Raw genomic sequence first — 13182 nt, 5'->3', positions numbered from 1 at the left:
TAAAAAAAAAAAAAAAAGAGACCAGCAACCATCTGCTCTTGCTCCATCTGCCCAAAGGCTGTGTGTGGGGGAAGAGGACATGGGTGGGAAGGAGGTTCAGATTTTCCCTTGTGGGCTTTCCCATTGGGTAGTTTTGTTAATAAAGCCAGATGTTGATTATAAATAGGTTCAGAAGATAAGGACAGTCTGGCCTCTGTATTTTGTCAGGGTCTAGCTCATTTCTTGGTAATAAGCCTTTATTAACCACAAGTCACGCATAGCACTGGACAAAATAGCATGTGGATTAGTAAAGAATTAGAAGGCAGAATTCCTGCTTTTAGGAAGTTAGGAACAAAATGTGCCCAGATGCTTCAACTCTTCAGAACAGCCTATAGAAATACCTGCAAATTAGTGTAGTCAAACTGAGTACTCAAACACAAAGGAAAAAAAAAGTTTTACCATAGGCCCTAAGGGAGAGATGTGCCCTGTTCTTAGATGGGAACAAGCCAATGTTTTAAAGATGTCAATTATCCCCAAGGTAATATATGTTTGGTACATTTCCAATCAAAAATTTCAAAATTTTCATGTAACTGATCAAGCTAGTCTTGTAATTCATCTGGAAAACAGTCTGCCAAGAAAATTTTGAAAAAGAATACTCAAGTCAGCTGCACTATCAACTCTCAAAATATCCCATCTGATTCTATAAAGCAGTCATAGTGGCACATGAATAGAAAAATGGACAGATGGACCAGAATACAGAGTATAGAAACAAATATAAATAATTAATTAGGAACTTGGTATGTATTAAAGATGATGGTTGAAATATGTAAGGAATGGATGGGCCATTTATTGTGCAAGGACAATTGATTCATCTATTAGGAAAAAGTGAGTTAGATCTTTCCTTTACATCATTTACAGAAATAAATGGACTTAAGGTTAATCCCTTTTTTTAAAACTGTAGGAACAACAGAAAGAAACAATGGAGAATATATTTATAACTGGGTATTTGAATGGCACTACAACATACAAAATACAAAGATTTGAATGAACTACCAAAGTTAATCACAAAATATAAATATTATGGAAGGTAAAAATAAAGTTAAAATATACAATAGACTATGAGAGAACATTTGCACCATATAATAGATAACAGTTTAATGTAGAGGCAATAAAAATAATACTTAGAAATTAATAGGGAAAAAAGGTTAAAATACACTAGAAAAAAAATGGACAAGCAATATAAATAGACCATTCATAGAAGACAAACGTAAGTGACTAGTGAATCAATCAGAGAAATGCAAATTCAAGCAAGCAACTTTTTTTTTAGCTATATATTGGATCAACCTTAAGAAACACAAGTTGAAATGAGATGTCCATTTTTATTAATTAAAGTGGCCAGAATGTAAAATATCCATAATGCAAATTATTGATGAGGGTGAGGAAGACAGGAACATTATTGTCTTGCACTGTGTGTGGGAATGTACATTGATCCATTTGATCCATCTGTTTTGGAAGGCCATTTGGCAGTATCTATAAAATTTATAATGCACACAGCTCTCAGTTCCATTTCTCATTCCCCTGGGTTGCTTCTGTCTGATCTCTCACACTGGATAGGCTTCCAAGAAGAAAAGAGTAAAACCTGCCAGGTCTCTTAAGGGTTGGACCCAGATCTGCTCAGCAGTCCTTCCACCACATTCTGTTAACCCATCTAGTCATAGGCCACCCTAGATTCACAGGACATGAATCTAGTTCCTGAAGGGAAGAACAGAGAATGACTTGTGGAGACAGGAATAAGTAAAATGATTGGCAGCTATATTTTCAGACAGACTACCGTGTAGGTAGTTAGAATAAAACATACTCTTTCATGTAGCAGCACCTCTTCAGAGTTTGTATGTTTATATAAATTTCAAAATATTTTATTGTTTGGGGCCATATTTCCTCCCTTGACCTAGACCATGTAACTAGGCACCTATTTTGTTATTTTTTGTTTTTAGATTTTTTCCTTGTGGTTTGTGGAGAAGTTACATAAACACAAAAACATTCAGTAAAACCCAAATCTCAGCTTTGTAAATCTTGCTGTTGTATTACTGTGTTTCATCAGTAGGTGGTCTTGTCATCAGATAAAAGATTGTGATACTTGCTGTGCACAATTGACCTTGTATTGCACAGAGAAAGTCCCAAATGATTTTGAGGCAGTTGTTTCCTAAACACATACACATACTCTCTCTCTCTCTCTCTCTCACACACACACACACACACACACACACACACCCTGAGAGGATTTTATCCTACCCCCATCTAAGAATGGGCTGGAAAGAAGACATTAGCCAAATGCAGATCATGCAATAGCCAAATTTATGTTATCATGGTGTGTATTATTTTAAAATATATTTTTGTATATTTAAAAGACATATTTCTCCCTTTAGATTTACTAAGTGGGTCTGTATTCTCATGATTTCAGCAAGTTCCCCCTGAATGCCTAATGTGCCTTAAGTGCCCAAGGGATAGATCCAAAGGTGAATGAATGGCAGGAGGGGTGTACTTAAAAAAAGCTTCCAAATTAACCAGGCCACCTGGGTGCTAGGACAGAACTATGCACAAAGAAGGGGCAACTCCCCCAGCAACCTGATTGGGAGTGAGTCCTGAAAGACAATTGCTGGCCAGCAGGAACTTGAGTGTAAAGCAGAGCATGGGCACCTTGGGTAGAGGCATGCCCATGTGGGGTGGTATTAGGCCCATGGTTAAGGTTTACTGGAGTTATGCAGAAAATAAAATGAGCACCACAAGTGGCCAGCCTCCCCAGCTGGGCTAGAACCCATACATTGGAGGGCTCTGATCAGATTTGTGCATTGAGGTTATCCCTCCATTGGCAGTGTGGAGGATGGAGCAGGCAGGAGGAAGAGTAAGGCCAGGAAGCCACGTGGGGGGTTGTTGACAAGATTCAGAGTGACATGATCTTGAACTAGGAACACGGTATCAGGGTTAACACATCATTACATGTGACATCTGTGAACAGCCAAAATGAAATTTTGTTGCATTCTTTTGTCATATTTTCTAAGTTATATTGTATTGTAAACAAGATCAGAAGATAGGCACAGGAAATTTACCCATTCTTCTGATATTTTTAACTTTAGCATATTTATAGATCTAATTAATATTATAAGCAAAAAATAATCTTCTGATTTTCCTCTTAGAGTAATCAGGAGTTTGATTTCTTGGGTCATTCCTCTCTCTCTATGTACAATATATGTCCAACTTGGTAGTCTGAGACCCTTTGTGTATTATACAGCTAAATCTTATATAGTATCCAATTGTCTAATTTGACATAATTTTTATAAAGCTGGCTTTTTGTTCCTGTCATAATCCACTCAACTCTTGTAAATGCCTTCGTCTGCTTTCCAAATGCCATGGCTTCTGCCCTGATATTTGCTCCTGTGGTGTTATACTGGCAAGTGGCTTCATGTCCTTTTGGTTCTTAAAATACTCTTCCTCTTCTTCCCACCCCCCAGAGAGGAAGCTGTCTGAGAACTGGCTTAAGATGATAGTTCACTTCCCTTAACTTAATGCACATTTAATTAATTACACATATACAAAAAGAGTAAATCAAAGAAGTGCATCTGGTATCATCTGGTTCTGTGAGAAATGACAGGCATGAATTGGCAAATAGGGTGAATTATTAATAAAACACCTCTGTGACATAATACAGAGATGAAAGATTGATGTCGTCTTATAAGGACTCTAGTTTATGTAGGACACATCCTGGCCAACTATCAGGCTTAGGTGAAAAACCACAAAAAAGAAAGGAATTGCAGTTTCAGTAAATCGGAATCACCTTATACTGTGGTCGTGATCATCATTATTTCTTAATTGTACTTGAAACACCTTTTCCCAGTAATTAGCAGGTGTGTGATCTTCGAATTTCTTACCAAAGCTCAGAGTCCCTTGGTGTTTTCACAAAGGACATTTGCAAGGGAGGCATCATACCTTGCTTAGGCCAACAAGCCTTTATCCTTCATTAATCCAACAAATGTTTACACTGCTCTGCCCTTCAAGCACATTCTCTGGGTTATATAGTCATGCTTCCCCTGCCCAACATATCCCAAGGCACTTATGGACTCTTAGAAGAGTTTGCAGCCCTTCCCAGTGTGGCTGAGAGCAGCAGGTTTGGTTAATGGAGCAATCACTGTAACTGTGACTTGTCTTGTTAAGGGAAGGGAAAGAAGTGAGCATTTTAGTGGGCATATGCACCGTGCTACCTGTGTTATATTCGTTAGCTCATTCAATACTAAGGAGGCTAACCCTGTCAAGTTAGAATGTGTTCAAAATTTCTTTCCTTTTATTCTATATTATGGAAATTACCCATGATGAATTACTTAATACTCTAAATTTGAAATCCTCTCTATATAAGCATACCCTGGTTGAAATCTAAAACTACTCTGATGATGCAGGATGCATTAATAAATGGGGGAAGTGGGTAAATCATGGCAAAGACATAAGGTAATAAAAAAACTCTTGCTTTTTGCTTAGGGTACAGAATGTGTCAAGAAAAAACTTAAATAGTTTGAAAGTTTGTTCAAGGAATGTAGAGAAAATTGACCTCTCTTCTCTTTTTCAGGTACATTCCACCACTGATCTGGGGGAAAAGTGGACACATCCAGACAGCCTTGTATGGGAAGATGGGAAGGGTGAGGTCACCACACCCTTATGGGCACCGGAAGTTTATCACCATGTCTGATGGAGCCACTTCTACATTTGACCTCTTTGAGCCCTTGGCTGAGCACTGTGTTGGAGGTGAGCAAGTTTAGGTCATAAAATTGGGCCATCTCTCAGAGAAGGAACACTAGTCAGTGGGGAACACAGTGAGGAGCACACAGCTTGTGCCACCCACTGTCCCACTACATTTGGGGGCTGTAAGTCTGCTGAGAGTCATCACTTAGTAGTGTCCTATGAGAATTTGCTCCAGTCCCAATAGCCCTCCAGAGAAAGCATTGTAGAAAACAATTGTATAATTCTCTTGTGAAATACAGAAGTGTAGTCTAAAAGGATTGGGGAGAGCCTGGGGCCCAGCATCCCCACCCAGGACCAGAGCTGAGTCAACATCGCAACAGAGGCCCAATTATTCTAAGTGCTTTATATATGAGGTTATCTCATTTACTCCTCCTCACAGCCCTGCAAGATTAGTGCTTTTTTATTCTCACTTTACTACTGGGGAAACTGAAGCTTGGAAGATCAGTATAGGCTGGTTTTGTTTGTTGAATAACAGTATATAAAAGCCATCGGATACCCTATGCATAGGTTTCCTTGGACAAAAAGACACATTCAAGTCATAGTCATTGTGCATGGGTCATGGATATCTATTTCTGAGAAACAACTCCATTTTCCATTGCTGCTGGAATTGGGCATTATTCTATTCAATCTATGCAATAAATACCTGTTATAAAACAATTCATAATGAGGGCTTTTGAAAAACGTGGAGTTAGATACCAGCATTCTTTTGAATGCCATTTCTATCAGAAGAAAATGTGTCTTTTACATATTCAAAGGCACCTCCTTTTTTTATAGGAGTGTGGTAATTATTTATGGGTAAATAGCATGCCTGTAATTCCAGGTACTCTAGAAGCTGAGGCAGTAAGATCACAAGTTCAAGGCCAGCTGGGCAATTGAGTGAGACTCTGTCTCAAAACAAAATTACTGTAAAAATTACTACACAAGTACCTGAATGCTTGCCTAGCAAGTATAAGGTCCTGGCTTCAATTCTAGTATCATAAACAAATAAAATGATGATAACAAAAACAAAATACAAAGGGATGAGGATGTAGCTGTGATCTAGTGCTTGCCTAGCATATACAAGGCCCTGGGTTCAAGCCCCAGCAGTGGGGGGAAAATTCCAGTAAATGTATTATAACTCTCATTTATTTAAAGTAACTAGAACTGCTGATTAGCTGATAATAAAGGTTTAATTTTTGTTCCTTCTCCCTGAAATGCACATCCCCAGACCCTTCACTTGGCTACCTTGTCATTCAGATCTCAACTCAAATGTCACTTCCTCCTCTATCAAACATTTCCTTCCTAGTAGATCCCTCATGCCTCGCTGCTTTGGTTTTTCATGGTACCTGATGGTCTCTAAAGTAATCTGTGTACTTGTTCATTATCTGTCTGCTGGAATGCAGGAATCCCCAGAGCCCAATAAACAGTCATGGAAAGAATGGATAAATGAATGGGATAGGAATTCACATTGTGTTTATAAATCTTGTAGCTGATCTTTCAAATATTTATTTTTCCACCATACCCAATTCTCTTGTTTTTAGTGCTTTACTTCCTCTACCATTTTTTAAATTTAGCTTAACCATTCTACAGGACTGAGGTAGGGAGCTGAAAAGGGCAAAACTCTGATTTTTTAGTGGTATATATCTATGCCTCTCTGTCACCCCGTTCATGAAGGATATTCTGGGGAAGGCAATATCTGTGCCCAGGAAATGTTCCAAGTAAAACTTCTCTGTTCCCTTGCATGATTTTTTGTGACTATAAAAGAAATAAGTGCTCATTTTAGAAAATTGAGATAATACAGAGAAGTTTTAAAAGAATCACCATCCAAACATACTTTTTTTAACATCTTGTTCTATTTCCTTCCAGTTTTATTCCATTATTTTTCTAAAATCTGAATTATTATAATTGTATTAGAAATACTTTCATTTCATGTCATTAAAAGTCTGAAAGTCAGGCTGGGGTTGTGGCACAATGGTAGAAGCACTCACCTATCACCAGTGAGGCACTGGGTTCAATCCTCAGTGCCAAATAAAGAAAAATAAATAAAGGTATTGTGTCTATCTACAACTAAAAAAATATTTTAAAAAAGTCTGAAAGTCTTCAAACATGTAGTTTTTTAAACATTTTTATTTGTAGATGGACAAAATATCTTTATTTTATTTATTCATTTTTATGTGGTGCTAAGGATCCAACCCAGTGCTTCGTGCGTGTGAGGCAAGTGTTCTACCACTGAGCTACAACCCCAGCCCCCAAACACATAGTTTTAATGATTTCTTAATAGTCTGTGTTGTGGTCATATTCCATAGTTTAACCATTCTTCTATTATTGGGCAATTAGCTTGTTTATAGTTTTGTCATTATGAATAATTCTATGATGAGCATCCTTAGTTATAAAATTTTAGGCAAGATTCTGATAATTGGAATACTAGGTCAATGTTTATAAAAATACTAAGGTTTTTCTTTCTTTTCTTTTCTTTTTTTGGTACTGGAGACCAAACCTAGGGCCTGGTACATGCGAGACAAGCTGTCTCTCACTGAGCTCCATTCCTAGTCGACAAATTTTAAGGTTCTTTATGTATATTATAAAATTGCTTATTAATTCACATTTACCTGCCAGCATTAAGAAGTTTTCAATTGTTTTTCCTCTTAATTTAAAGGAAAACTTGTCAGATTTAATGAAAAAAATATGTATTCACATTTTCAAGTAGATAATTCATGCTTGTGATAGAAAATAAAAGATGTACTAAAGATACACAGTGAAAGTGTAAGTCTCTCTTCCCATCTCTACTGTCCCTCACACCCTTCCCCATTGGTACCCACTGTTAGGTTTCTTTTGTATGATTCCAGAGCTACTGGATGCATTTATAAACATAGACATTCTTTTATCCTCCATACAAATAGCAGCGTATTATAAATTCTTCTACATCTAGCTCTTTTTACTTAATATATATAGGAGAGTTTGCCATATGGGATTATATAAAGACATCTAAATTTTTTTTTAAAGGCCACATGTATTTCATCACGTGGACATGCAGTCATTTATTCAACCAGACCCCTGTTTCTGGACATTTAGATTATATTCAATCTTTTGCCCTTAAACACCTACTAAATATATACTGTTTTTCATATGTACAGGTTAATCTGTAGGATAAATACCTGAGAATAAAATTGCTGGGTCAGAGGAGTCTGTGCAAACACTTCTTTTTATTTTCCTATTCATTAGTTCATGCAGAACAGTAGTAATGTTCAGGTACTTGTGTAGTAATTTTTACAGTAATTTTATGTCTATTGAACTAATAAAAAATTGAGCTCCGTTCAATGATGCACATCTGTAATCACAGCCATTCAGTAGGCTAAGCCAAGAAGATCACAAGTTTGAGACCAGCCTGGGCAACTTAGCAAGACTCTGTCTCAAAGTGAACAATAAAAAGAGCTGGGGTGTAGCTCAGGGGTAGAGAACCTCTGGGTTCAATCCCCAGTACTAAGAAAAAATTTTTTGAGATTTATGTATTTTTCATTTTATTTATTTTTTAAAATATTTTTTTAGATGTTGATGGACCTTTATTTTATTCATTTATTTATATGTGGTACCGAGAATCAAACCCAGGGCCTCACACATGCTAAGCAAGTGCCTTACCACTGAGCCACAACTCCAGCCCTCATTTTATTTTTAATAAATAATTTCTATTGTATTTTTCAAATGTACCTGTATCTGACTGACAGATTGGAAAATTTTTAAATTGACCCTTCATCATAAATAGTTTGGGAATCACCAAAATAGCTCCAGCTAGAAGGGAAAAATACTGTTTTTCACAGAATTGAGTGAAAAGATATATGTTAAATTCCTTTCTCCTATAAATACACAATGGAATATTACTCAGCAAGAAAAGAGAATAAAATTATGGCATTTGCAGGTAAATGGATGGAATTGGAGAATATAATGCTAAGTGAAGTTAGCCAATCACAAAAAACCAAATGCCGAATGTTTTCTCTGATATAAGGAGGCTGATTCTCAGTGGGGTTGGGAGGGGAAGCATGGGAAGATTAGACAAACTCTAGATAGGGCAAAAGGGGTAGGAGGGGAAGGGAGGGGACATGGGGATAGGAAAGATGGTGGAATGAGATGGACATCATTATCCTAAGTACATGTAATGAAGACACGAATGGTGGGAATATACTTTATATACAACCAGAGATACGAAAAATTGTGCTCTATATGTGTAATATGAATTGTAATACATTCTGCTTCATATATAACAAATTAGAATTTTTAAAAATTTCTTTCTCATGTCTTCAAATCCAATGAAGTGTAGTTGTTTATATTCATTGTCGTATTCATTGTATACATCCGGATCTCTTTCTCCACCCTATAGATGATGTCACCATGGTCATCTGCCCTGGAATTGCCAATCACAGTGAGAAGCAGTACATCCGCACCTTCGTTGACTATGCCCAGAAAAATGGCTACCGGTGTGCAGTGTTGAACCACCTGGGTGCCCTGCCCAACATTGAATTGACCTCACCACGCATGTTCACTTACGGTAAATAGGGTAGGGTGTATGGCCAATAGTGTCCAAGTTCAGACAAGTGGGGGCCCCCTTTTCTGTTCTCTGCAAATGTGCTGTTGCTTTTGTTTCTGCCTTGTATAGAATTTATGCCTATCTGCAAGAGATAGTGAGGCACACATTTATAACAACAGCAACTCATGCTGTGCGTTTATGATGCCATGCCTCACCACAGTTTTAGAAGTGGGTACACCAACCACCCCTGGCTCACAGAGGCAGAAACCGAAGCTCACAGGGAAGGCCTTGCCTTAGGTACCCTGGCTGATAAGTGTCACAGCAGGGCTAGGAGCCAGCTAGACCTGGGAGTAGAACTTATGCCTCTCACCACTGTGCCATCTTGACTCTCAGGCAAGTGTGTGATGAGACATGTGAATGTCAGGAAGGGAATCTGGCACATTAGAAACTTACAGGATTTTCAAGTTCCTCGAGGACCAGAATTGGTTCTCATATTTAGGCAAATCCTTCTTGACTTTACTCAAAATCCTGTATTTGTTAAGGCTCTAGCTTCTGAACTGTTCATTCTTGATTAATATTTAGTTCTCCCTTCACATAATAAGTATACAGTAATAAACAGAATTATGCATCTGTATGTGCACAAGCATTTAGGATGTTTATGACTAAATAAACTAATATGTTTTAATGGGAAACAACCACATAATAACTATGATGTTCTATTACTTCCTCCCATTCTGTCTGTATCTATGTGTATGTAGTTTTTATTGAGTTGTAGTCATAGCATGTGTACCTACGGTGACTTTTTAAAGTAACTCTATAGTCATCAGCATAAAAGATGCATAGTTATTCTGTTTGATTATTCTAAGAGCCACATTGATATTACTATTCTGTTGTAGTTTATTTAATCATTCCTCTTTTAGGACATGTAGGTCATTTAAAGTTTTTTAGCATTTTAAATGATGGTGCTATGAAGCTCTTTTTAACTTTTTTTTTAACACTGTGACCAAATGTAAACGTCTTATTAGCAAACATTTGTTTTTAGGGGGTATATTGTTTATATTGGGATCTGATGACATTGTCCTTCACCTCAAAGGAGAGGTATTGGATCCCTACAGGGGCACTATAAGCCTATAGGGTAAAAACAGTAATGCCTCGGATCCACAGTGCTAGAAGGGAAGACACACAAGCAATATAAAAAGACAAGGAAAGAAATTGCCCTCAAACAAATCAAGATACTACATTATTAGAATTCATGGCCAGCACAGCAGAAGATAGACCGAGAAAGAGTTTAGGATGTGCATATTTAAAATGTTCTGTGAGTTAAAGAATGATATAAGGAGCAAATACAGTCTGCAAAAGATCATTTTGACAAAGAGCTACATAAACAAATACAGAAAGCAAAAGATTACTTCAATATGGGCATAGAGGTTCTAAAAAAAAACAAAACAAAACAGAAAGCCTTGAAATGAAAGAAAGAATAAACTAAATTAAAAGTTCAATTGAACATTACCAATAGATTAGACTACTTGGAAGACAGGACCTCAGACAATGAAGACAAATATAACTATATTGAAAAGAATATAGACAATACAATGAAAATGGTAAGAAACAATGAGCAGAACATTCAAGAAATATGACATAGCATAAAAAGACAAATGTTTTTATTTCTAAGGTATATGCATTGACAAAATCTGCAAGAAAAAGCTCTTCAACGTACAAATTCAAAATATAAATATGAACATCCTCATTACAACTAAGCTTCAAGTCAGGATTTTTTATAATGGACTTATAAAAAATTAATGAAATACTCTTATTCTTAAGTTCTAAACAGCTGGTTCTGGTGCAAGGAATGATTTCACTGATCCTTAGGATGCAAGTGAAAGAACTCTTTAGTGACTTCTTTGGAGTAAGTTTCCAGTGAAATTATGGAGTTAACATGTTTTATGTGTATTCGTACATAGCAATATATTGCCCTCTAGCAAGGTCATTCCAGTTCATGATGCCTTTGGTAACATATAAGGTCACTCTCCTGCAAGGGCAGGGCAGGGAAGTGGGTACATCCAGGCCTGGGGCTAGGTACTCTGAGTCTGTTTCCTCCTCTGCATTTACTCCCACACCTGAAGACACCCATTGTATAGGCTCTGTTCTGTTCAATAGTTTCGTCAGTGGCTTGAAGACATAGACAATTGTACAGATTTGCAGATAAAACACAGGCATGTTGGGAGTGAGAAAAAGAATTGGATCCAGAAGGCATAAATAAGCAAAATCTAATACAAATGAAAATAGTGAGAAATAATTGTAAGGTTCTGTACGTGAACTTAGAGCTCCATCTAAACAAATAGTGGATGAGAGGTGTGGCTTGGCTGCAGGGCAGGCAGAGACTTAGGAGCACAAGTGTGCCAAACTGCACAAGAAATGCCAGTGAAGGCACTTAATGTGAGCCAGCCCTGTGCTTGTCTCACCTAGATATGGTCCCCTCAGCCTCACCCAGGAATTAGTGAATTTCTGATTGAAAGACTAAGACAAAGAGAGTTAAGCTATTTGACCAAGGGCATGGAACCTGTAGATAGAAGAGTTAAAAGATAGGAGCCTAATCTTGCTACCTCATCCTCCAGAACCATCTCAGAACTGGTAGAATGGCTGGCTTTGTGGGAATTGGCCCCCCACACCCCGTGTACTCTGGGTGGTGGCTAGAGGAGGCCACATGGATGCATTACCAAGTCAGGGGATCTGGTTAGAAAAAGGTGCAGAGAAGAACAGGCTCTGTGTGGAGTGTTCTCTCAGGAAGGACCCCAGTCAAGAGACAGGCCCTGGATCAGCTACTGCAGCGCTGCTGTCAACTGGCCACATGGCCTTGAGCAGTTTGCTTAACCTCAGTTCCAGATTCAACTACAATAGTAGGTGGGTTGCTGAGTACTTGGCAGGTAGTTGAGGGATTAAAAAACTGACGTAGTAACCATTTATTAAATGTTGGATTTATTCTTATTTCAATACTTGGCGGTCTGTTAATGTTGGTTAATGTTTTTGACCAGACTTTTTTTTTTAAATCATATTCTGAAGGGGAAGTTGAGTCTCAGTAAACCATTGTAGCCCAGTGTGATGAGTACCCTAGAAGAGGGGCTGGTGGGCATGGGGACGCCAGCTGACTCTGGAGGTGAAGAGTTATGATGCAGTGGGAGGAGTCTCCCAAGAACGGCATTGAGCTGGGTCCTCAAAGGTGAGCTTATAAACAAGGGCTCTGGGCAGGACAATCCAGCAGAAAAACAGCTTGCTGGGCATAGTTGGTGGTATAGTTGGGCTAATGAGTTATATCTGAGCATGAAAAAATCTACACAGTTGAGGTGGATCCATTTAGGGAACACATCAGTCCTGTCCCAGTCATCCCCCATTTCCCCATTTCCTTTTATTTGTTACATTTTTGTTTCATCGAATTTTAGAAGTGAATTCCTACAGTTTATTTTACTTTGGTAGTTTCCCGAAAGGTTACTTGCGATGATTTTTCTAGCCCTGCTATTTAATTGAATACATTGGTGCATTTTCTAACTTTACAGTGCCTCTTATACCCTTTGGGAATAAGATAAAAAAAAAAATGTGACCTTAATGGGTATAAAATCCAGAAGTCACACACAATACTGAAATCTAAAATATAAACCATCTATGGTAGCTGGGAGGACACCAAGGAAAGGAAATGCTAGTGTTTCCTTAGGTGCCATTGATATATGTTATTTTAGCTTAAAATTATGAGTTTTTAATAAATGGTTCTCTGGACTGGTGGATAAAGAGCACTCCTTTAGTGAAGGTGGCCTTGTGCATGAAGGCAAAGCCCAGGCTTATTAAATAAGTTTTATACTTATATATAAAATTAAAATACATATATATATATATATATATATATATATATATATATATATATATAT

General features: G+C 37.6%; 1 protein-coding gene across 1 annotated transcript in view; it reads left to right on the top strand.

Moving 5' to 3' along the window:
- Positions 1-13182, top strand: part of Abhd2 (abhydrolase domain containing 2, acylglycerol lipase) — a 102666-nt gene that overhangs the window by 53328 nt on the left and 36156 nt on the right. The window contains exons 4-5 of the mRNA XM_015493086.2: positions 4595-4770; positions 9119-9286. Of these exons, the coding sequence (XP_015348572.1) occupies positions 4595-4770; positions 9119-9286 (344 nt within the window). The remainder of the gene's footprint in view (positions 1-4594; positions 4771-9118; positions 9287-13182) is intronic.

This window comes from Marmota marmota, unplaced genomic scaffold (assembly GCF_001458135.2).
Source record: "Marmota marmota marmota unplaced genomic scaffold, marMar, whole genome shotgun sequence".
Lineage (NCBI taxonomy): Eukaryota > Metazoa > Chordata > Mammalia > Rodentia > Sciuridae > Marmota > Marmota marmota.
This window is presented reverse-complemented; position numbering and strand designations above follow the sequence as displayed.